The sequence below is a fragment of the Poecilia latipinna genome, unplaced genomic scaffold (genome assembly GCF_001443285.1).
Source record: "Poecilia latipinna isolate Pla-1442-1.1 unplaced genomic scaffold, P_latipinna-1.0 Scaffold205, whole genome shotgun sequence".
In the NCBI taxonomy this organism is placed as follows: Eukaryota; Metazoa; Chordata; class Actinopteri; order Cyprinodontiformes; family Poeciliidae; genus Poecilia; species Poecilia latipinna.
This window is the reverse complement of record NW_015112821.1, coordinates 292,580-317,463: the sequence shown is the minus strand read 5'-3', so window position 1 is coordinate 317,463 and position 24,884 is coordinate 292,580. Positions and strand designations below refer to the sequence as shown.

The following is a 24,884-nucleotide window of genomic DNA, read 5'->3' as shown; positions in this document are numbered from 1 at the left end:
GTTGGTTGTTTGCTTGTTATTATTAGTTAAATACCGTTTAGATTTATTAGTTATAGAATTAATTTTAGTCTTTTTATGGTCTTGCTTAACTTTTAGGTGGAGAATTCATAATCATATTGTGATTATGTTTACTTTTATGATTAATCATTTACTGAAATAATCAACAAATTTAGTAATTGATCAAGTAATCAATTACTCGGAAAAAGGCAAGTTGCTTAAAAACAGCATTCAGAGCAGCAATTAAACCAAAACTGTACAAAAATATTATTTCACATTTCAATTAAAAACCCTTCTCTCTATGTAAATAGAATGATTAATCGATTAATCACATTTAGATATGATTAATCGATTTAATCATATTTACATATCAGAATCCGATTCACACTTTGGTACAGGATAGTCAAATGCAGTTAATCGTTGTAGGGATGAAACAGTCACGATTAATCTATTATTGAAATAATCATTAACTAATTTAGTAATCTATTAATCGAGTGTAGACTCAAAAAAAGCAAATTGCTAAAAAAATAAATATCATATACCAGAATGAAGCCAAAACTGTACAAAAGTTATTAACAGCAGCAGTTCTGTCTTCTTTTTTTATTCTTTTTTAAATTACGTTTTACTTGCAAACATCCCGTCTCATAATAAAATCTAAAATAGTCAAAACTGTAAAGTACGGATCGGTTATCAAAAGGAGGTGAAAGTTTACTTGTGCTGCATAAAAAAGAGAAATTCTCCACCCTTGTTACATGTAACCCACTAAACGCTGTAACTGAATGTGCTGTTCTCTCTTTTCAGATAACTATTTATTGCTTCCATCCGGCAACCTGCAGATTGTCTCGGTGTCGGCCCAGCACCAGGGCATGTACAAGTGCGGCGCCGTGAACCCTGTTACCGGGGAAACCGTTGTTCAGTCCCACGGCGTCAAGCTGCTAGTCAAACGTCAGTAAAACTCATAAAAAGATGCAGATTTCTGTTTGTTTTTACTACTTCCTGTTAGTGATTCGTTACCCGTTTGTGTGCAGGATCCTCTTCCTCCTCCTCGGTTCGGATAGTTTATCCCACCGCTCCGGTGTCGGTTTCGATGCTGCATTCGGAGCCGCTGACGTTGGAGTGCGTCGTCACCGGGAGTCCTGCGCCTGCAGCCACGTGGTTTAAGAACGGTCAGGAGGTCCGGGCATCCGGGCCTTCGCACCAGAGACGAAGCAACAACCTGGAGTTCAGCCGGCTGACGAGGAGCGATGAAGGGCTCTACAGCTGCAGGGTCGAGACCGAGCGGGGCGCCGCGATCGGACCCGACTACACTGTAAACGTCCTCGGTAAGAAAGAGAAATAAAACTAGGGCTGTCAAAGTTGACGTGGTAAAACAACGGGATATATGGGCCATTGTTGATTAAAAAAGGAGTACATTTCTCCCAGAAAACACAGAAGTTTTTTTTTTTTTCTCTAGAATATTTCTGAGTTTGAAAAGTCAAAAATTTGCTTCTTTTTTTCTATAAAATCTGTTTCAAAAAGTGGAAATAATTTCTTAGTTCTTTCTCTCACAAATTTTCAATTTTTCAAACTTGGATATTTTCTAGAAAAAACCTGGAAATTTTCTGAGATTAATCTCAAAATTTCTTCAGTTTTTCTTGCACTTTTTAAATTTTTCAGAAGTTCAACTCAGAAACTTTTGAAAAGTTTTTTTCTCAAAAAAAAAATTTAGATTAATTTTTGAGTTTCTTTCACTTTTCGACTTTTCAAACTCACCAATTTCCATGTTCTTTTTCTAGAAAATATGAGATTAATCTCACTTTCAGTTTTTTTTTTTTCAGGGAAATTTTAAACTTTTGGAGCTCAGAAATGTCCTTGTTTTTTTCCAAAGAAAATGTATGAGATTAATCTAAAAATCTGAGTTTTTGGCAAAAATTTACTCTTTTTTTGGTCGTATGCCTTTAATCAGAAGATTTTGATTCGCTTATTTTACATAATGCAGACAATTACATAATTGTCCATAATTGTAATTGATTGCATTTTAATTGAAGTGTGGCAGAAAGAGGTATTTAATAGCTATAGTGTGATTAAGAATATTTTTTTAATTGCTTGACGGCACTAAAGAAAACCCAGGATGTCTGCAGACGTTTTGGTGCTGATGATGGTCTGACTGTTTCTCTAACAGAGCCCGCCTCCATCATCGACGGTCCGGGTGACCAGCTTGTTCCACTGGGCTCTTCTGCTCGTTTCACCTGCTCAGCGAGAGGAAACCCGTCCCCGAACGTCACCTGGTTGTTCAACGCCGAGCCTGTCGCTCCATCTCTACGCCTACAAATCTCTGGGTCCTCGCTCGTGGTGTCAGACGCGACGCTGCAGGACGAAGGCGTGTACCAGTGTCTGCTGGACAACGGCATCGGCTCGGCGCAGGCGCATGGGATCCTCACGATACAGCCAGGTACGAGAGCTTCGGCTGACCTCAACTCTCTCAACTAATGGAAAGTTCTCAAACCCTGGTGATTTTCAGCTCTTATTTCCAGTTTACAACATTAAATATTCAACTGAAGGTTGAGGATTTTTGTCCTCTATGTTTATTTTAGGATGGACATTTATTTGTTTTTCCTCTGGCTGTCACGGTTGCATACAAGAAGCAACAAACTTTAACCTGGTTCAAATTCATATGAGAATGTCAGGCAATAGCATTTCACATCGATCGATATCAACAATTATTGATTAGTTCTTTTGCTTTAAATACCTGAAATACTGAGACGCGTGACGTCTCCTGTTTCATCCAGTCTTTACTCCATGTTGTTGTTTATTTTTAAGTAGATATGAGGCACAGTGGAGAAAACTTAAACTGCTACTGCGCCAGTTAACCAGGTGGGGGTTGCTAGGTAACCAAAGAGTGAGTGAGTTGCTAGGTAACCAAAGAGTGAGTAATTCCACCAACCTGGCTTAGCCAGAATGCTGTGCGGTTCTGGATTGAACTTCTGTGAAATTACTGAATATTCTATCAGACGTATCATCTATTGATATTGATCATGTATCTATGACAACATATATTGTTATTGATTTATTGTCCAGCCCTCTGTGAATCCCACTTGAAGAAGAGACTGTCTAGAGCTAGCGGGAAAAATAACTTGTTTTTAGAGAAATCCTACAACTGCTAAAATCTGACAACACTCCATTTTTGTGTACATTTTGTGAGGAAGGAAGTTGCGCTCAGTGTCTTCTTCAGAGATTTTTGTCGTTTCCTTGAGTGGTTCTTGCTACAGCGCCCCCCAAAGGCGAGGAGGGGAACAGATTTTTCAATTAGTTTGGTTTGTTTGACAGTGCAGTGTGAACGTGAACCGCCCCAGCTGAAAATGTAGCAAATATTGCAATTTTGTCTCAAATCAGTTGTGAATCCACCCTAAGTTTGTGTTGGCTCTCTGCAGGTCTGCTCATACAGTATCTGCAGGGCGTCCTTGCTCTCTGTGTGACTCTGTGTGTGTCTGTAGGAGGGTCGGGGGGGTGCAGGCCAAAGCCAAGGCCGCCTCCTCCTGAGCCTTGAACTGAGCGTGAGAGTGATCTTTGTGCGCACCGTCAGGGATAAGCCCCGGACGCAGGAATGTAAGGAGTAGTCGCAGAGGGCTATGACGAGGTCCAGACCACCCAGCTGTCAACATCGTACACAACTGCCTTTTATTTATTAACACATCACAGCCCTCCTCCCCCTCACGAGCCTCCGATCCTCTCCCGTGCCAAGGCCTCCTTCCTTGGCTGATTAATGCCGAGACACGGGGAGTTCAGATCAGACAGGATCCCCTCCACAAACCGCACCAGGAAGACTTGGGATCAGTCTCTGCAGACCACCTTCATACGCAGAAGCCAGGGCCGACTATCAGGAGATGTAGTAAACACTCTGCGGTACCAGGAGCAGAGCTTATCAAGCCCTTCGTAGTCAGAGTAAACTGTTATTGCAACAAATCAGGGGAAACAATCTGAAATGGGTTATTTTTGAGTTCCGTATGAATGTTTTCCATCACCATGAAAAGGACGCCCTCAATACTTTCCAATAACATATGAGGTGTTTTTTGGTACGGAAGAAAATTAGGGCCACTATTCTAGCTTTTTTCTCAGAATTCAGAAGTTTCTAGTCAGAATTCTGAGAAATAAAAATCAGAATTCTGAGATTAACTCTAGAATTCTAACAAAAAGATAGAAATTTGAGAAAAAAAGTCTCAATTAGTTTTTTTCAATGGCCTCAATCCTCTTGTGTAGTTTTCAGAAGAGGATTGAGAATCTAGTCATCTTAATCCTCCCAGGACTATTACTACAGATTATATTGGTAGATTATCTGTGAAAAATCATTTTTATGCGACTTTACTGTTGTAAAAACATTTCTGTCTATAACTATGAGACTACTGACGGAAATTAGCATTCTGCATTTAGTTTAATCTGGTATTTTTACAACATTGTACGTATTCAGCATTCAGTTGTTTGTTTTACTGCGATACTTAAAGAGGCGGTACGATATATTTTCCAGGCACATATTACTATTTTACAGCACAACCAAGTAACTGTGCTGCCTTCAGTTGTCATCAATTGCAGTTGCAGATTAATCGATTGCTAACTTAGTTAATCAATTAATCACGATTAATCGTTTCAGCCCTACAAACCAAAGTGAGCTTTAGGTGTTCTCCATCCATGTGCATCTCCCTAATGAACCATGTTTGTTTCTCCGGGCGCTCAGGTCCGATTCTCTCTGGTGTTTTACTGGTCGGTGTGTGGAATGTGCGACAGCCGGCCGCGGCCCGGGAATCAGGTCTAGTGTTACCAGCTGCAGGCCTGTTTGTTTTACAAAGCAGGCCGGTGCGCAGCGGCAGAGCGGGCCGGTGCGCAGCGGCAGAGCGGGCCGGTGCGCAGCGGCAGAGCGGGCCGGTGCACGGCGGCAGAGCGGGCCGGTGCACGGCGGCAGAGCGGGCCGGTGCGCGGCGGCAGAGCGGCCCGGTGCGCAGCGGCAGAGCGGGCCGGGAATCAGGTCTAGTGTTACCAGCTGCAGGCCTGTTTGTTTTACAAAGCGGGCCGGTGCGCAGCGGCAGCAGCAGCTTGTTACGGGACACTTAGCCCTGAAATGTGGAAAACCTCCCACTGCTCCCAGTTCAGCTCTGACCTCGGCGTCCAGTTCGTGTCGGCTGTTTGGATTCTCCAAGCCGCAGCGGTTTGGAGGAGAAAGAAAGATTATTATTATTTTTACTAAATTTTATTTTGTGTTTCATCATTTGTCTGCCTGTGATGTTGTTTTGTTGTGAAGCACAGCTGAGGCTGCTGTAAATGTTCTGCAACTTTAAATGGATCAAAATATAAATTAAGGTTCAGATTCTGATGATGCATAAATCTCAGCAGAAAGCTGACACATCCTGGAGACGATTTCCTCCTAAAATGTTGTTTTGTAATAGAAGCTAACTTTTCTTTCACTTTATTTTTGAATGTTTCAGGTTTATTTATCGTTTTTCTCTTGATCCATTTTTTAAAGGACAAAAATGTAATAATGCTGTTGGCTTTACATTAATTTATATATTTAAATCACACGTTTATCATTAATTATCTATTTCACAACTTGTTTTTAAGACCTGCATTTAGTTTTTTCATTTCCTGATCATCAAAGATAAAAAGAAAAAAAATCAAGCTTTTCTCCTTTTTTCACTCACTGGACAACTTTAAAACTTTACAACTGAGTACATTTCAGGGTTCTAGCTGAAATGTACTCCTTATTTATGTTCTGTCTACAAAGGCCCAAATACGCGGCTGCAATTCTGAGATTAAAGTGAATGTTTTTCATCAGTGGATCTAATCCTCTTCCGTACTTTTTTGATGTTCGGTTTAGAGTTTAGACCTTAAGTTTTGACACATCCAGTAAGTGAACAGTTATCGATTCATGTGATTTATCTCAGATTTAGTCTCCTCTGACGTAGATCTGATATTTTTTCCCTCGCAGATCCACAGTTGGGATCCACTGCCGTTCTGCTGCCCCAGGCTTCACCGTCGTTTCATCCAATTCAAAGCGACGAGAGCTTCCTGACCGAAGACGACGACCCGTTTAACGCGCCGGCTGACCGGAGCGGCGACCGGCCCACTCCGGAGGCGCCGATCATCATCAGCCCGCCGCAGACGCACAAACCGGACGTTTACGACCTGGAGTGGAGAGCGGGCCGAGACGGAGGCAGTCCCATCAGCGCTTACTTTGTTAAATACCGCAAGGTGAGAAACGTTTCTGCTGCCATTTTTATTCCCTGTTTGAACTGAAGTGACTGAAGCGAGTGAATCAAAAATGCAAGGAGGTGGCTGATGACTTTTTAAAGTAAAAATATTAATGAAATGTTAAGTGCTGCACAAAGTACACTGCAAAAACACAAAATCTTACCAAGTATTCCACTGCAGATATCTTAAAATAGGGCAAAACTAATAAGTAACTTTCAGCAAGATATTGAGACCTGTTTTAAGTCAATAATTCCTTAATATTGATGAAAAAGTTCTTGTTCCATAACAAGACATTTTCCCCATTGGCAGTTAATTTATCTGCCAGTGAACTTTTGTAAATAAATATTAAGAAATTATTGACTTTAAACAAGCCTCAATATCTTGTTGAAAAGTTAGTTTTAAGTTAGTCTTATTTCAAGTGTATTAAGATATTTGCACTAAAGACTAGACCAAAATTAGTTGGTAAGATTTTGTGTTTTTGCAGTGTGTTCATATTTTTACAACCAAATTTTAAAAATAAATAGAATCACATCTATCCAGAGACATTAAGTGAAAAGCCGACTTTGCAGCCACATCAGCTTCTATTTAAATTATTAAACTTGGCTAAATATAGCAAGTGTTTTGCAAGGAAGTGGCTCAAATGCTTAAAAAGACGGCACATTTGTTCAGTCAAATCCAAAATAATTTGAAAACTAGGAGTTTTTATTGAAATACAGCAATAAAGTAATTTTTAAGCTTGGATCTACAATAGAGCTAAAAAATAAACCAATAATAATAAATATCATGATAACACTTAACAAATATGATACGTCTGATATCATTTTAAATATTCAGCATATAAAATAGCCAAGTAAGTTTGGTGGCACCAACTAACTCACTCTATGTAACTCACTTTGGTTACCTAGCAACTTGTTCGTTCTTTGGTTACCTAGCAACAGCCTGCTGAGTAACCTGCAGTTTAAAGTTCTGCCAATTTGTCTCATAACTGCTTAAAAATAAAAAACAACGAGGTGGAGTGAGAACTGTGAATGAACCAGGACAGGTCATGTCTTCAGTTTGGCAATATTTCAGATATTTAAAACAAAAAAACTAATCAATAATTATGGATACTAACTGATATGAAACCAAATATTTTCACTACACAGCAAAAACACAAAAGCTTGCCAAGTATTTTTGGTCTAATTTAACAAGGGAATAATGTCTTGTTTTAGTTATATACTTTAAAAAAAAATCATATTAAGGAATTATTTTATTACTTATCTAAAACATAAAACTAATCAATAATCATTGATATCGACTGATAAGAAATGCTTATATTGTGATACATTTCGCAGCCTTACTGCCCAGACCTAATCTACGATGAATAACATCTATTTTGTACAACAAAAAAACTACTTAATTTGCTTGATTTTAGTTTCTTCTGGCAATTTTGTCCCATGTGACAAAAAGTTTGGACACCCCTTCAGTACTTATTCCCCCTTTAAAAAATGTTCTGATTCAGCAGCCATCTCACTATAAAACTGCAGCAAAACCACTAAGGACAGCATTGGCAGCAGCACTCAATTTTGCTAAAGTTGGAAATTGTGACATAAATCTCCCAGGCATTGTTTCTGAGCTTTAAAAAAAATGCTGACCTGAAAAAAGCAAATTCCCTGTTGCTTACAGGCATCTGTGTGTTTCTGCATCAGGTTGACGACATGGGAGCAGTGGTGGGAAGCTGGCAGACGGTCCGAGTCCCCGGCAGCGAAAAAACCCTGCGGCTGTCGGAGCTGGAGCCCTCCAGCCTCTACGAGGTCCTGATGGTGGCTCGGAGCGCAGCGGGCGAGGGTCAGCCGGCCATGCTCACGTTCCGCACCGGAAAAGGTCGGTCCAGCTAACAAAACACACTTTTAACGGTGAATAAACTGGTTTCAACACGTGTTTTTGGTCTAGTTTTCACTGCAGATATATTAGTGTGCTTGAAATGAGACAAAACTAACTTGCAAGTAACTTTCCAGAAAGATAAAGGAGCTTGTTTTAAGTAAACAATTCCTTAAGATTTCAAGAAAAGTACTATCACAGGCAGATTTTCTCACTTATAACAACACATTTTCCCATGGTAAACTAGACCAAACATACTTGGTAAGATTTTGTGTTTTTGCTGCACAGTGAAAATATTTAGGTTAGATTAGTGCTGGTTTATATGACTGAAAAACGGATCACGGTAAAAGCGGTCTAAATCACTCAATATCCATATTTATTGATATTTTTTTTTGTTTTAAATATCTGAAATACTGACAAAGTGGTGGTGTTAATTTTTACTTTTAAGCAGCTATGAGTCACTGAGTGGTGAAAACTGAAACTGCTGCTGTGCAAGTTACTCAGCAGGTTGTTGCTAGGAAACCAAAGAATGGGTGAGTTGCTAGGTAACCAAAGAATGGGTGAGTTGCTAGGTAACCAAAGAGTGAGTGAGTTGATTCAACTAACTTTTCTTAGCTAGCCACTGTAGGTTTAGCAGCTAAAGCCGTTCCTCTGCCTACATCACCCAGAATGCTGTGCGCTTCTGGGTCAGAGTTCAGTGAAATTATTGAAATTTGCATCAGGCGCGTTATCTAATGATATTATGAGTCTATCATGACATATACTATTATTGATTTATTATCCAGTCCTAGTTTAGATACATGAAAAGAACAACAATGTTATTGTTGTGTTACAAAGTTTTCCAGAGTCAGAAACTTTTAAGACTTTTATGACTATCAGTGTTCAGGTTCATTAAAAAAATTCACTTCTCCTTTTTTGTTTTTTTAAATGGTTATATTATCTGTATTTCAATGGAAATTATTAGCATATTAAAAGAATCTCAAATGGTTTTTGAGCAGCTTTTAAAAAAATCAGTATTAGCATCTCTCTGGTTTCCATACGTTCAAACTAATGTAAAGAAATCAATGTTGACATTTCTTTAATTCCAGCTATTTGATCACTCGAAGGCATCCATTGAACATTAAAAATTCCTTCCCAGATTATCTTCTTCATAGTAACAGTGATATCTCCTTATTCCACACGCTTCATCCCAATAAAGATGCTCTATTCAGAACAGAAATTCATCAAAAGTGGCACAGACACTTCAAACATGGCAGAAATTTCTGAAGATCCAGAAAATTACATTCATCTTCTCACATTTACACCCATGTACTTCTTAAAACTCCAGGATACACAGCAAGATAGAAAAATGTTCATCAGCTTTAAATCTGCTGCTGGTTCCTGCTGCTAATGTTGTCTCACTCCCAGCTTTTTTTTTCATATTTTTTCCAGAAAAGACCATCTCCCCCAGTAATAAGAATCCTTCCAAGCCTTCCAGCATCCCAATTCCACCCAAGGTTCCAGAGGACCGACCCACGAAGACCAACTATGGCGTCGTCCTCCATGACAGACGTAGGTGTAGACCAGATCAGTATGACAGAATCATTCCCTTCATTCTGGATTCTGCAGACTTACTGGAAGAGAGGGACTGGGTCTAGTTACACACATCTTAATGCTTAAAAAAAAGGAAGAAAGAAAGATCTCTGCTTTGTTTCGCATGGAAGCACAAACAGTGAACCAGCAGCTGACAGCATGTAACGACTCCTTGGAAGAGAAATGCTGTAAGCAGAAAATGTGTCAGTCTGCACACAGCATTAGGGTCACATTGTATGCATGTTTTACTCACTTTGCTACTAAACTTTTTGCTTGGAGGTTCATCTCTTTCTTCAGCTAACCCTCTTTTCCTTCCACCCCTTCTGCCTCTGTCTCTGTGACTAAGAGCCATAATAGTGAGTATGCATCTTTCAAAGTTTCATACATTCTTTTGTACTCATAACTAAAAAGTGCAGTGTGTAAGCTAATGTTAGCCATTAAGCTAACGTTAGCTTACATCTTTTCATTATCATGTTGGCTTACACTAACATTAAGGGTAACATTAGCTTAATCTGCTCTGGAAGTTCACTTTAGCTTTGGCGTTGACATTAGCTAGAAAGCTAGCGTTAGCTTAAATTCTTTCATTATCATGTTGGCTTATAATAATTGGTACATTATCTTAATCCATTCAGTAATGGAATAAAGTCATAATTTTAGAGAAACTTTATACTTTAACTTTATACCAAGCTTAAAATGAGGAATACTGAGCATCTTGTGACATTATAGTTGGTATCAAAAGGTAAAGTCCACATTAGTATTGGAGTCCAAATTAGCTAAGAAGCTAATGTTAGCTTAACATTATGGGTAACATTAAGTTAATCCTTTCTGTAAGTAAACTTGAGCTTTTATGTGTAAATTAGCCAGGAAGTTAATGTTAGCTTAAAGACTATCCTGATCATGTTCACTTATGTTAGCATGTTAGGCAACAGAGTAAAGACTGCAATTCTGTCTTCATGAGTCCTGATGTTCATTTGATTTGTTCACAGTCCCAGAAGCTCCGGACCGTCCAACCATCTCCATGGCAACCGACAGTTCGGTCTACGTGGCATGGATCCCTCGAGCCAACGGCGGCTCCCCGGTCACAGCGTTTCGAGTGGAGTACAGGCGCGGCCGCAGCGCGGAGTGGATCGTGGCGGCGGATAACATCTCACCTCTGAAGCTGTCGGTGGAAATCCGCAATCTGGAGCCTGGTGAGGCTTCATGTTAGTCAGGAAAATCTAAATTAATCCAGCCAGATTTTCCCCTACAGCAACAACTCTTAGCAGAGTTGGGTGGAGAACTTTAAAAAGGCGACTCAACTGATCAAATTATCAATCATTTAATATTCAAAAATTACATCATCAGACAGATCAAAATATAAAGTTGCGTGGAAACTTTGGTATGTTAAAGATCAAAATTAAAATAATTTACATAAATCATAACAAACACAAAAAAAAAATTCATAATCAATTTCTTTAAAAATAAAACTTATGGAATTTTAACAAAAACTGCAGGTGTGTGTCTGTCTGGTGAATTTTTAGTTAAAACGGTGTGTAAAGTATCCAGAAATTTTTACTGAAGTTCATAATAAAATTACTCAAGTAAAAAGTAAAAATACTCCAAAAAGTACATTTATTTTCTACAAATGAAATATAACTAGTTACTTCCCAACTCTGCTTCTTACCATCTTTCCTGCCATCTCCATCTACAATGACTCTTTGAAGAATCTGAATTAATATGAGTTGAGAAAACATTTAATTTCCCTTTGGGATCAAAAAAGTATTTTTCAATCTGAATGTTTTCGTGTGGCAGGGTCCACCTACAAGTTTCGGGTCCTGGCTTCGAACACGTACGGCGACAGCCTGCCCAGCACTCCCTCCAAGCCGTACCAGGTCCCCAACGCCAGCCCCCGCAAGGCCGACCGGCCCGTGGTCGGACCGCACATCCTGGCCACGGATGCCATCAGCGACACGCAGATCATGCTGCGCTGGACCGTGAGTCCACCAAAACAAACACTTTCATTTACAGCTATTTTTGTTTAGTTTATAGTTAAAATGTCTTGTTGCACTTGAAATAAGACAAAATTAACTTACAAGTGACTTTTCAGCAACACATAGGAGCTTAAGTTAATAATTCCTTACTATTTATGGAAAAAGTAAAATTTCCACTGCCAAATAAGTTTTTTTTCCCCCATGTTATAAGTGAAATAATCTGCCAATAATATTGATTAAAAATACTTGTTTCATTGGTATATTACTTCACTAATAACAGAGAAAGAAATGTCTTGTTATAAATAAAATAATCTGCCAGTGGAAATAGTACTTTTTCCATCAATGTTAAGGAATTATTGATGAGATGAAAACAAGATGGATTTCTGTCTTTTGGAGAAACTAAGAGAGAAACTTACTTTCATGTAGCTGAAAGAACCTGAGGCGTTTTGAAACAGTAAAACACTCTGAACTTTTTATTTTTCTTGGTTTGTTCTTCTCCTACTTTAGTAAAAAAAAAAAAAGAAAATATTAAGCCTCCAAACTGATAGAGAGTAAGTAAAGAAGACATGTGAGAACCACTGCATCCTTCAGATTATCCCATGTTTTAGTATTTTCATCATATTTAAAAACAAATAAATAAAATACAGATGCTTTGGAAACATATACATATGAAAAGCATTAAAATAAAATGTTTTACAGAGATTAAAGAGGATTATTCCTGGCATTAACTAACCAACAAGGGATGTAAAAAAGCTAACAGCATTAGTATTCTTGTTAACTAGCTTAATGATTCTAGAACTGAATTGCAAAATTTTGAGAATTTTGCGTTAATATTTACGATGCTAACTTTCCTGTATGTCGTGAATACCAGTTTCCTGCATCCTGTGGCAGCTGAGATCAGATGTTTTCTGATTAAAGAAGAAATTTCCCTCTTTGTTCTGATTCTGCTGTTGGAGCTGCAGATGGATGCAGATACTTCCCCTCATTTTTTCCACTTGATTTAAGCCGGCCTCATTATTTCCCCGAGCTTCGGGCAGACAGCGCAATCATCATGTGCTGATAACGAGGCCCGCCATTAGCCGCCGCGGGGGAAAATGGCCCCGCTTTGGGTTGTAATTGCCCGCTGATTTTCTGCCGTCTAACAAATGTGTTTTTTCCTGCCAGTACGACCCCTCGAGTAACAACAACACTCCGATCCAAGGCTTCTACATCTACTACCGACCCACGGACAGCGACAATGACAGCGACTACAAAAGAGACGTGGTGGAAGGTGAGAGAACCAGGCAGTTTATGGCAGACATATTGTGTAAAATTCACATTTTGCATGCTTTTGTACTTCCATCTGGGTCTCTACTGCTTCTAAAAACAATCCAGACAATTTAAAAATATAACTTTTTTTTTTAAATAAGACTATGTGTTTTGGTGTTTGAAATATAAACTTTCTGAATGTAACGCCACAAATAAGCAGGCACGACCTCTCACCTAGTAACCCCAGCATAGCCCAGCCCGTTACCTAGCAACCCCAGCAAAGTCAAGCCTGTTGCTTAGCAACCCAACATGATACAGTTTACGCAGCAGTTCGAGCTCCAGCATGTTTGTTCAGCTGGTTTTACCGCTGTTCAGTGTCTGACAGACTATTAAGGCCATACTAAGTAAAAAAAAAAGATAAAATTATGAGAATAAAGTCATTTAAGAATAAAGTAGAATAAAATCATATTAATGAGAATAGCCATATTTCTACGAGGATAAAGATGTAATGTTATGACTCTATTCTCGCAATATTATTTTTTTTATTTTCACAGCGTGGCCTTAATGCTCTGTAACAATGGCTGCAGCTTTGTTGAATCCACTTTCTGCATTTTTGTTGGTTGTTCAGGAGGCTCTACTTCTGTTTTTCAAAGATCTACGGTTATATTATTGCGCCACTGAGTCACTCAGCTTCTCTAAATTGCTGTAATGTTTGTAGACAGCTGCATCGGTCTCTAGAAAACCCAGTGGCCCACTGGACAGTTGACATGACAACCCAGACCATCACCGACTGGAACCACTGGACTTGAACCTTTCCAACCTTTGAGACCTTAATTTCCTAATGAAATGCAAACTTTACCTACCTTCCAGACAACGTTCTGAGATATGCATGGATGCAAAACTATTTGCAGTTATTTTATGTGCGAGTGTAAACATTGATTTACTTGTTGAATCCTAATAAGCAGCTTATTAAAGTGACAAGAAGCCCTAAAACAACCCAAATAGGCAGAACTGAGCAGGTTAAAATCTCATTATCTAAGAATTATTTTGTACAAAAAAATATGCTGGACATGTTTTGTATAACACCATAAACCCTTCCTAACCTGTACAAGGAAGCATAACAGGTAACTTTTAAAGCACGCCGTAGGTTGAGTTCACAGAGTGTTTGTCGACAGCCTTGTCCTGCCGTAGATGTAACCTCAGAGTGTCCAGATAAACTGGGAGCTGGAAACGTAACGGATACTGGGAGTAGTGAAGAAGGGACATCTCTCTCCGTCTGATTTATTGAGACGGTGTCTTCTGGGGTCTGTTTTTAATAAACGGTTGCCTGCTAATGGTACCGGGATGAAACCGGAGCCCGTTCAGAGGAAAGGGGTTCAGGTTGCCGCCTGGAATGCTAACAGTTGAGCCTGCTGCAGGAAGGGAAGGAGAGGCATCTACTTACCCAACACGACTCTGCAACATCTGAGCATTTGGCTTCCCAAACCCACCGCCTGGCTGGGCTCCAAAATATCAAAACAGCTGAAAATGTCACTCCAAGTTCAGAACATTAAACACTGCAAACAAACTGCAGCCATATTCAGAGGATTTCTGTCCAATTTGGAGACAATTTCAGGTTTTTCCAACCTCTAACTATTGGTCTACGTATATTTCTTAATTTGAAATCCAGGCAGCATGCTAATTTCAGCATTTTAAAGACGGCATACAAAAAACAGATGTTTATTAACACAACTGGGGTTGCACAGCAATGCATTCTGGGTACAGAATAAACGTATCGCATTAAGGGTGGAGGACATGAGGAGAGAAACCAGAAATGCTGCGTAAACGATCTTCACTCATTTCAAAATAAAAGCGTGAATATAAACGTCTAACTACTTGGAGAATTCTTAACAGTCAACAAAATTTCAACACAAATGTTGTACTTTATTCAACCTAAAGTTTAAAAATGAGCCAAGTCAATTAGTGAAAAATTAGCTTCGCTGTTAGCACATTAGTAGATTAGTGGCAGAGTGCGCATCTGGTTCTCTGCTATCTGGTTTTATTTTGTCCCTGGAAGTTTCTTGTTTGAAATAAAGTTTAAGGAAAAAAGAGACAGAATGTGAGGAGAGGAAGCAGAACTAGACAGTCTTTAGGAAATCTAAGTGTGGTAAACGTTTTTAAAATCAGCAAAAATGCTAACATGCTAACTTAACTCCACTAATAGCGCAGTAGCGGAAGTGTGCCCATGACTGGATTTCCTTAAACACAGGAGGAAAAACCAAGTTTCAGCCGGTCAGGCAGGCTGATGGTGTTTGGAAAACGAGCCGTTTCAAAACTCTTACGTATGTAATAATCAGCAGTTAGTTACTTAGTAACCGCAGGAAAAAGCCCAGCCCGTTACCTAGCAACCCCAGCAGAGCTCTGGCCGTCACCTAGCAACCCCAACTGAGTTCTATCACATTTGGTCAGTTGGTTTTACCGCTGTATGCGCTGCACAAAGCTGCTGCAAAATACATTTGTTGCTTTTCTTTCATAAAACAACAAATTTTAAATATTTTAATACAAACTTTATGCAATAAAAAGACATTTTTATACAGATTTAAGTTATTCCAATGGGTCCTTCTCCTTTTTTATTATGATTAAAGATAAAATTGTGGCCTGTACATCACTAATTAACTTCCACATTTACTCCCATCACTCAGCCCTCGTACGTTCAGGCAGCAGCATGTTTTCAGAAGGTCACTTTGCACCACTCGGACCATAAGCAGCAGCTCATTTCAGCCTCATTTGTTGGAAATGTAGCGTTTCCACATCCACAGGCCGTTGTCTGGTGTGTGATTCTGCAGCACGTTGCTGCGGTGTGACAGTATGTGGTTGTTGAGCCGTGGGGAATGTACGGAGTGGGAATACTGGAGGCCAGCCAGAGCAAACATGAAGCGGCCATATATGGAGCTGGAACAGAGCGATGTGACCGTCTGGGTCCTGCCTGGTCTGGTGTTGTGGTTGTGAACAGGGACTGCACTGAAAATGAGACCAGGGGAAAACTCTTGGTTAACAAATCCTGGCTCCTTGGAGGGGAAATATACAGAAATGTGGTTTAAATTTCTCCACCACACTCTACAGGAGGGCTGTGGAGGCTGAAAACCTGAAACAGCACAGAATTTGATGTTTCCAGGTGTAAGGAATGAAAACACGGAAATAGACAAAATATTTGTTTCCAGACTTCATTATTCCAAAAAAATATCTTTCTTTCCTTCCTTAGTCACATTGTCTTTCAGAATCAGTTTTATTTATCAGGTTTCTGCACAAAGACATTTGAATTTCCTCCTTCGTTTTGTTTCCTTAATTGGTTTTCTTGTGTTTTTATTCCATCTTTTTTTCTCTATTTATTCTTCATTCATTCATTGGTCTCCTAGTCTGCTTCCTTCCTTGGTCTTCATGTCTTTCCTTACTAGCTTGGTAAGGAAAGCTGGTTTCCTTTATTTCTTCCCTAGTCTCCTTGTGTCCTTCCTTCCATCCTTGCTATCTCTGTGCCCTTCCTTCCTACCTTAGTCTCCTTGCAGGCTTTTTTCCCTTCTTGTTTTCCTTGTATACTTCTTTTCTTTCCAATTCTCATTGTGTTCTTCCTTCTTACCTTTGCCTCCTTCCTCCCTTCCTAGTTCTTCATGTGTCCTTCATCCCCTGTTTGGTTTTCTTCCTTTATCTCCTTGTTTCTTAATTTCCTTCCTTCCTTGGTCTACTCGTTTCCTTCTCTTGTTGTCCGTCCTTGCTTCCTTTAATTTAAAAATGATCTAAAACTACTCGGTAAATGTGATTCCTCGTCCTTAAAGCAACCCGACCGTATCTTCATGCGTATCTCTGACTTCCTGTCTCGTCGTCTCAGGTGTGAAAACCTGGCACATGATTGGCCACCTGCAGGCAGAGACGTCCTATGACATCAAAATGCAGTGCTTCAACGGCGGTGGGGAGAGCGACTACAGCAACGTGATGATCTGTGAGACCAGAGGTGAGAGTTTCAGCCTCTAGTGTTGATAATGATGATGTCATCAGCAAACGCTTCTCCTCTGAAGCTGCCGCTCCTCTTCTTCTTCCCTGCAGCTCGTCAGTCTCCGGATTCGCCCAGTCAGCACCCCTTCACCCCGCCCGGCCCGCACCCTACGGACCCCCAGACGTCGCCCGGCAGTCTGCTGTACTTGATCGTCGGCTGCATGCTAGGAGTGATGTTGCTCATCCTGCTGTCCTTCATCGCTATGTGTCTGTGGAGGAACCGGCAGCAGAACAACATGCACAGTGAGACCAACGACTGATTATGCAAAATTCACATTTTGCACATTTTTGTACTTCAATTTGGGTCTCAACTGCTTCTAAAAACCTTTAAAAAAGCAGATTTTTGACGATAAACAGCAGATCTTGATGCTCAATTCTCTTTTTTTGTGTTGGTTTTACGGCTATATGCGCTGTACGGTTGCTGCTGAAACGGCGAGTTTTGTTGTTGACTTACAGTCCAGAAAAGGTTTATGTAATGTTCAAAGACGGTTGTATACTTACACATCTGTTTACACCCATAAGTGAAAACGGATGCAAACGTCAAGTTAGGGGGCGTGGCTAACAGCAGACACGCGGAAACGGCTCATTCTGAAAGGAGGCCCTGCACAGACTATAATCTCATTATCTATGAATATTGTTGTCCAAATAATAATATATTTATCGTGTTTTATATGGCCTACAGAGCTATCCTAACCTGTCCAGGGAAACGTAACAGGTCACCTTTAGTAATCGTTGGCTCCACGGCGGCTTGTGAGTCATATTCCAGTGCATGTACATGTCCCGAGGTGATTGCAAAACTGTTGGCTTATGGTTCAGTACGTTCGCTCCTTGACCTTCTGGATGTGGAAATAGTTGTGGGTTTTAAAGCTTTGGAGGAAATTTGAAAAGGAGTCAGAGGTCTATGCTTCCTGCAGCCTTTTTCCCATCATTCATTGGGCTTCCTCAAGTGAGCTAAAGGTTTTTTTTTACTGGAAAATTAACTTTGTTTGGTCAGTGCAAATAAACAAACCTTACATTTTATTGTAGATTAATCAGATTGGTAAGATCAATATTTCAACCTGTTGGTTGAATCAATAACAACCTCTGTTGCAGTTGCTAGGTAACAGTGCAGAGCCTGCTGATTTGTGATGTTGCATTTCAAATGATTTTGAAATGGCTAATTTTCCAGACACCAACAAACACAGCTGGCTTGGGCTGAGTTGTTTTTAGAAGCGGTTGAGACCCAAATGGAAATACAAAAAGTGAATTTTGCACAATAAGGCTCGATTTTAAGGTTCAAAGGAGCTAAAGCTCTCAGTTTATGCCCCGCCTTGCAGAGTATGACCCTCCTGGCTACCTGTACCAGCCGGCGGACCTGAACGGCCACGTGCTCGAGTACACCACGCTGACGGCGGGCGGCGGGCGCGTGAACGGAGGCGTTCACGGCGGCTACGGCGGCCAGATGTTGCCTCAGGGCTGCCATCACCTCCACCACAAACTCCCCAACGGCTTGGCGTTGCTCAACGGCTCCAGCGGCTTCGTCCCGCACGGCCACGACGGCACCCTGCCCCACAGCACCCACGAGTGTGAGCACCCGCACCTCCACCACCACCTGAACGTGAGTTCTCCGCCGGCGGCCGGAGCAGACGGGTCTGTGCGCTGTTCTTTGGAGGCTAACTCAGATGTTGGTGTTGTGTTTTCAGGGTGGGAGTTTGTACACGGCTCTTCCTCAGAAAGAGACATCGGAGTGTATGAGCTGCCAGAACCTCTGCAACAACAACAGGTGGGAGGAAGTTCGTAAAGACAATGGAGATTCTTCTGTTCAAACTGCCTTCCTTTATTCCTGTTTTTCTTTCTTTCTCTTTCTTCTTTCCTTCCATGGCCTCTTTGTCTCCTTCACTCCTTCCCTGGTCTCCCTTTGTCTCATTCATTTCTTCCAAGGTCTCCTTGTGACCTTCCACTCCACGCTGTTGTTTTTTTATTTTTAAGCAGTTACGAGGAATGGTGGGGAAACCTTCAACTGCTGCTGCAGAAGTTACTTAACAGGTTGTTGCTAGGTAACCAAAGAATGGATGAGTTGCTAGGTAACCAAAGAATGGATGAGTTGCTAGGTAACCAAAGAGTGAGTTAGTTGATTCCACCAACCTAGCTGAGCTAGCCTTGAGAGGCTGCGCGGCTAAGGCTTTCCTCTGCCTACATCCCCCAGAATGCTGTGCGGTTCTGGATCGGAGTTCAGTGAAATTATTGAATATGATGCAATATTCAATCATTTCATGTTGAATACTTAATCATATTTAGTATTAAATAACTGCACAACTCAGAAGAGATTATTGGAAATAAGTCACTAATAGGAAAAAAAACACTAATAGGAAAAAACCCCCATTAAAATCAGAAATTGAAATCGCCCAGCTGTACGTCAGGCTATTCTGAGTTATATTATTATTGGGCTTGCTATGCTAGGTTAATATCAAGATGCTTAAACTCTTTTTTTAAACACCAGTCTGAATTGCATGTAGACAATTGTTAGAAACAAAAACTTACTGTTTTTAACACTAAAAGTTTGGCATAACATTATGACTCATTGGGAGAGGAAAATATTCAAGTCCAATGGAGCCGCTTATTAAGAGCAGCCTTTCCCCTGGCATTGGTCGAAGTATATTTTTCAACTGGTATCACAAAAACTTAAAACTGGTTTTGATTTGTTTGATGAAGGTGGTTTTATGTCTTTTAGGCAAATACAAATTAAGCATGATGTTTTACAGAAGGACTTCTTTAGTTTTATCCAACTAAGACATTTTGTGCAATCATCACTTACTTTTCCAGATGACCAGCCAAGCTTAAATCCCGTAGAACATTTTCTTAAATTTAATGAGCGTTCCAACCATAAAAAGAAATTGATTTCTTTTTTTTATGGGCAACTAATGATGCTAAATCCTCTTCCAAATGAAAAGTCCAAAACCCACTGGGAAACGGATTTGCGAGTTGAGATTAACAGCGAAACATGGTCAAGGGCCATTTCACTAACAAAAAAACATTTTTTTCTGCAACAGACAAAGGGAAAACAGAAGCATAATCTACACAGGCTACAACGTCCCACACAGTTTATGCAGAAACTTCACCCTCAATGTTCAGCTCTCTATAAACGCAACTCAAACGTGGGCGACTATTGTCACTGTATTGGGCTTTGCATCTTTAGAAAACATGCTGAGCTCCGTTTCGACGATTCCTACAGACAAACCTACATTGTTTCTTTATTTGGATAGTCTTTAAGACAAACTTCAATATCTATCAAGATGTTGAATTCAGTTACAGTGGATCCAGGGACAGCCGCCTTTGGTGACCAAAACTGCAACATTTGTTACATTTTCAGTTGGTTTGGTTCGCTTTTGAAAAACCTGTTCCCCTCCTCGACTGTGGTGGCGCTGCACCAAGAATTACTGAATGGAAAAAAAAAAAAAACATCTGAAGAAGACACTGAGCGCAACTTCCTTCTTCATGAAATGGAAACAAAAATGGAGTGGCATCATATTTTAGCGGTTGTAGGATTTCTCTATTTTTTGTTTGGTAAAAAACCACAAGCTATACCTACTAACGCTAGACTCTCAAGTTTTTTGTCCATTTACCCAGAATGCCCTTCACTGTAGTTCACTTCCTGCTTTTGGAGCAGTGTTTAGTCCGCTTGACGTTCACATCAGCATTCGAACCGCACCTGAAGGTCAACCAACCCGACATCTAGGTTTGTAGCCAGACTGGAGTTTGCTTTTTTTGGTCGGCATCAGAGTTTGATTACATATTCACACCTCAAAGAAACCGGACCTTCTAAACAAATGAGCTAGAGGTAGATTAAAGTGGACTAAACAAACGTGTTAGCCTAGCGCTAGCGGGAGAAATGGCTTGTTGTCCTTTACCAAAGACAAAACAGAAATCCTACAACTGCTAAAATCTGACCCCACACTGTTTTTTTTACATTTTGTGAAGAAGGAAGTTGCGCTCATTGTCTTTGTCAGAGGTTTTTATGTAATTTGCTTCAGTGGTTTTTGGAGCAGCGCCCCCACAGGTGAGGAGGGGAACAGATTTTTTTTTAAGGGTTTTGTTCATTTGACACAGTGCAGAGAGAAATAGAAGCACAGCAACTGAAAATGTAACAAATGTTGCAACTTTGGTCCCAAACATCAAAACATCTGAAATATTCTTAATTTTTTATAGAAACCAAATAAGAAATAAGTGACAGATACTTCCCGTTTGTAATTGCGCCTGCAGATGCACGTCACTAGCATTAGCGGCTAATTGGGTATAATTTGGTAATGTATATTGACGTACAGGAGGGCATGCCACACTTTTCAGATTTAAAATATTTGGTCTGTAATTTCAAATCCCCACATTTCCTGATGGTTTGCAGTTTTACCTGGGGAAAAAAAATAATCTGAAAATGCTTAAATGATGCAGAACAGTTAGTCTTGGTTAAAATATTAAACATTCCTCACATTTTATAAGGCGGAGCTGACGGATTGTGCTTCTGAGGCCCAAACGGACTCGCGCGCACACAGACGGAGATGCAGCTCCGGCCTCCTGTTGCCCTGTTTATGTGTTTAAGAGTCTCCAGCATCACAGTTTACTCTGTGTGCATCCAGCCGGCAGACCTAATGAGCTCTGTGTTTATTTACCTCCGGCTGCTGGGGAGACGGAGGGGGCGGCGTCACAATCACATCGTGTACCGATGAAGTGTCGTCGAGGTCGGAAACTTAGAAACCACAACGTGTCACGGTTTGGCCAGCCGGTTTGGATCCGTTCCTGATTTGTTTTGGTATTGATCCCGTCTCTCCGTCTCCGACCAGATGCTACAATAAAACCAACGGCGCTGCGCCGCTGATGCACCGCGTGGCGCCGTGCCACCAGGACGGGCTGGAGATGGTTCCGCTGGGCCAGGTTTCCCCGCAGTGCCGCGGGTCCGACCCCGGCGCTGGCTTCCAGCCGCCGGACGGGAACAGAGGGTCCTCGCCTTCCCAGCATTCCTGCTGTCTGATCCGGAACACTGAAAACTCTCCGGGGGACAGCACCGGTAATTTATTTATTATTATTATTATTATTATTATTATTATTTTAAAGCATATTTGTTCAAATTCAATAGTATTTTAATGATCCTGAAGGGAAATTAAATAAAATTTTGTCCATCTGGGTTCAGATTAGTGAAGAAAGTGGATCAGAAACTATAAAGTAGACACGCACTGATCCGATATTAATATCTGTATTGGTCTGATATTGGAAAAAATATTCTAGATCTGCTATCTGTGACAATAGGCAGATCTATTCAGTCTAATTCTACGCTATATTATTTAATTTACATTTTATTTAGAATTCCTAATTGTTCTTTCTGAACCATTTGTTTCAGGGTTTTTTATTTTACATGTTTTTGTCAGTTTGTTTTATTATTTATTTTACATTGGCTGTTAAATTTCTAATTGCACTTTGGTCTGTCATGGCTGGGTTAAAGCGATAAACGATAATGTTGTCGTTTTGAGGCAATTTTCAAGTAATATAATGGTAATAAAGGCATAATAATGCAAGAACACAATCTCAAAGACCAATAAACTTTAAATCCTACTGAACATTTAACACTGGAACTGGACAACATTTTAAATATCCAAAATAAATCAACGGAACAACAAATAAATTATTAAGTCTCTGTAAATAAAATTATCCTCTGAAATAAAGTTAAGACCAAAACACCAGACTGAAGACTTTGTCCACAGCTAATGCCAACACACTGCATTCACTTTTGTTGTGAAGGGTGTAAATACTTTTCATTGTTAGTCTAAAACTGCTGTTTTACAGGGGGAAGCATTATGTCTTTTCAAGGCTCTTTGTGCCATGTTGTAGTGCAATAAAGTATTGTACAGGTTCAGGTTCTTGTACATATCAAACATGACTTAAAAGAAATTTTCCTTCCTGATTTAATGCCTTGAAATTGGGCCTCTGTCTCTTTAAAAACTCCAGCTCTTTCTGAAGCTTCTGGAAGTCATCCCAACATGGCTCCTCTACTAACCCTTTAACATTTTTACCAGCGTTTCAGTGAGAAGTAGCTCCTATAATGAGATGCACAGTTCCACTAATTGCTGCTGGCTAGTCTGAAGGAGCTGAGTGGGTGTGGAGTTGGGTCCAATCAGGCGTTTTGCACTGCTGAATGGTTGCCATGGAGATTAAAGTATGTCTAACACATGCAGGAAAGAATCAAAGTAAGACTCCATGTTTGTTTTAGATGAGAGAATAACATTATAGCATGAAGTAAAGCGCAAAAGAAGTAGATTTTTTTATGACGCCGCCCCTTTAAGAGCTACAAGGCTCTCATAGTTCAGCAGTGAACTGTCACCACTGTGGTTTTATATCAGCATTTCTCATGTTTGCAGACAAACTTTGCAGCAAAGCCACAAATTGCACTGTGAGCTTCTCCAGAATCCGTCCTCTTTTCTCCAGTGTACACAGAACAAATTTTACAGACCAACAAAAAGATTTACAAAGTAGGAGAAAGCATAACAGCAACAAAAACTAAATAAACAAATCAAAACAAGGAGGTATATATTAAATGGATACAAAAAACAGAACATAATCAAATGGTGTGACAAGAAAAACAATTAAATAAAATTGTTTCCTTTAATCTTTGGAGTTATTTTTTGATTTGCTGTAGATATTTTATTTATTTTTTTTTAAGTACAAACTGGAAAGCCGTCTCACCTCTCTCTCTCTCTGTGTTTGCGGTTTCTGCAGCGGAGGACGAGCCGGAGGACAGCGTGGAGACGGAGGACCAGGTGGTGTCCTCCTGGGACGGGCTGGGCCTGCCGGACCTGGACTGCGATGAGAAGCCCGGCTGGATCTCCAGCAGCAGGCTGGTGGGAGAGCTGATCCCGGCCGGCCCGCAGGAGGCCTGAGCCCAGCCGGTGGGAACACTGGGAGGACTGGGAGGAAGACAGAGACACTAAATGTGACGGTGAAACGGGACTGAGACAAAATGGACGTTAAGGAATGAAAAGACTCAGAGATGGAAACAAAACAAAAACTCCTAATCCCACTGGAGGGAAAACCCATGAAACATCAAGAACTCTTTAGAAGACTTATTTATTTTTTGTAGTAGTAAAATATTATTTCATATGAATGTATCTGTTTAAAAGAAAAAAGTTTGCCTTTTATATTATTTATGCCTTTTGGATGAGAAATACTTTTTATTTTTGTTGTTTTGTCCCTTTGTGTCCCGCTCCAAGCTGTGGAGATTAGCGACTGTTTGTGTAAAGTTTTGTAATAATATAAAAAGAAGATATGGGAGACAAACGTCTGTCCTCTCAGGATGTCCTTCTGTCCTCGGCCTCGGTCCAGCCCTTTGATGTGGTGACCTTTGAACTCCGGGAACACACCCTGCTCTGTTCGGATCCGGCTGGCTGCACTGCGCTTCGCCGGATACTCGATAGCTCATCACTTTCCGCAAAATGCACGGCGGCTTTGAGAGCAGCGCTGATCTTTTGACCCCAATCTGTTGCAGAAGTGAAGCGGTTGCACTAACAGTGAAGCCCAATGTCTGATGCTAATCTGGAGTTTTACAGGATGTAATCTCTGTTTACAAGGCAAATCTGCAACCAGTGGACGGAAAGACCGCAAATTAAGTATGAAGATTTTACAGAAGAGGATTAGGACCACTGACAGAAAAAAATATGATTTTAATCTCAGAAATCTGGCTTCCACTGTCCAAATTCTCCCTTTTAATCTCTAAATTTTGACTCCCACAAATTCTGACTTTCAGTTTTACAACTTCAATTCAGTTCAAAAATACTTTATTGATCCCAAAGGGAAACTAAATGTTGTAATTCATATGAATTCAAATTTTTCAAACATCTCCTGTAGCAGTCTGTATCAGAGTGAATCTGAAGAAGCCTCTGACTGAACACACCGTTTTCCTAAGCAAGGTCGTCCATGATTTTCTTGATTTTATGTAGAATCCTTTGTATTATCACATCAAGAGGTTCCACAGCC

General features: G+C 40.4%; 1 protein-coding gene across 2 annotated transcripts in view; it reads left to right on the top strand.

The window, feature by feature from the left end:
- The window catches only part of cdon (cell adhesion associated, oncogene regulated), a 57,569-nt gene extending 33,377 nt beyond the window's left edge, over positions 1-24,192 (top strand). Inside the window, exons 4-18 of one of the 2 annotated variants that reach the window (XM_015031399.1) lie at positions 799-942; positions 1,026-1,319; positions 2,159-2,428; positions 5,951-6,213; positions 7,902-8,076; positions 9,505-9,624; positions 10,632-10,835; positions 11,437-11,618; positions 12,780-12,885; positions 16,726-16,848; positions 16,941-17,132; positions 18,206-18,486; positions 18,572-18,651; positions 21,704-21,927; positions 23,631-24,192. In XM_015031399.1, coding sequence (XP_014886885.1) covers positions 799-942; positions 1,026-1,319; positions 2,159-2,428; positions 5,951-6,213; positions 7,902-8,076; positions 9,505-9,624; positions 10,632-10,835; positions 11,437-11,618; positions 12,780-12,885; positions 16,726-16,848; positions 16,941-17,132; positions 18,206-18,486; positions 18,572-18,651; positions 21,704-21,927; positions 23,631-23,791 — 2,819 coding nt within the window. In that variant the 3' untranslated portion in view covers positions 23,792-24,192. The remainder of the gene's footprint in view (positions 1-798; positions 943-1,025; positions 1,320-2,158; positions 2,429-5,950; positions 6,214-7,901; positions 8,077-9,504; positions 9,625-10,631; positions 10,836-11,436; positions 11,619-12,779; positions 12,886-16,725; positions 16,849-16,940; positions 17,133-18,205; positions 18,487-18,571; positions 18,652-21,703; positions 21,928-23,630) is intronic. The other variant, XM_015031398.1, reaches the window with a different exon arrangement.
- The last annotated feature ends 692 nt before the right edge of the window (positions 24,193-24,884 follow it).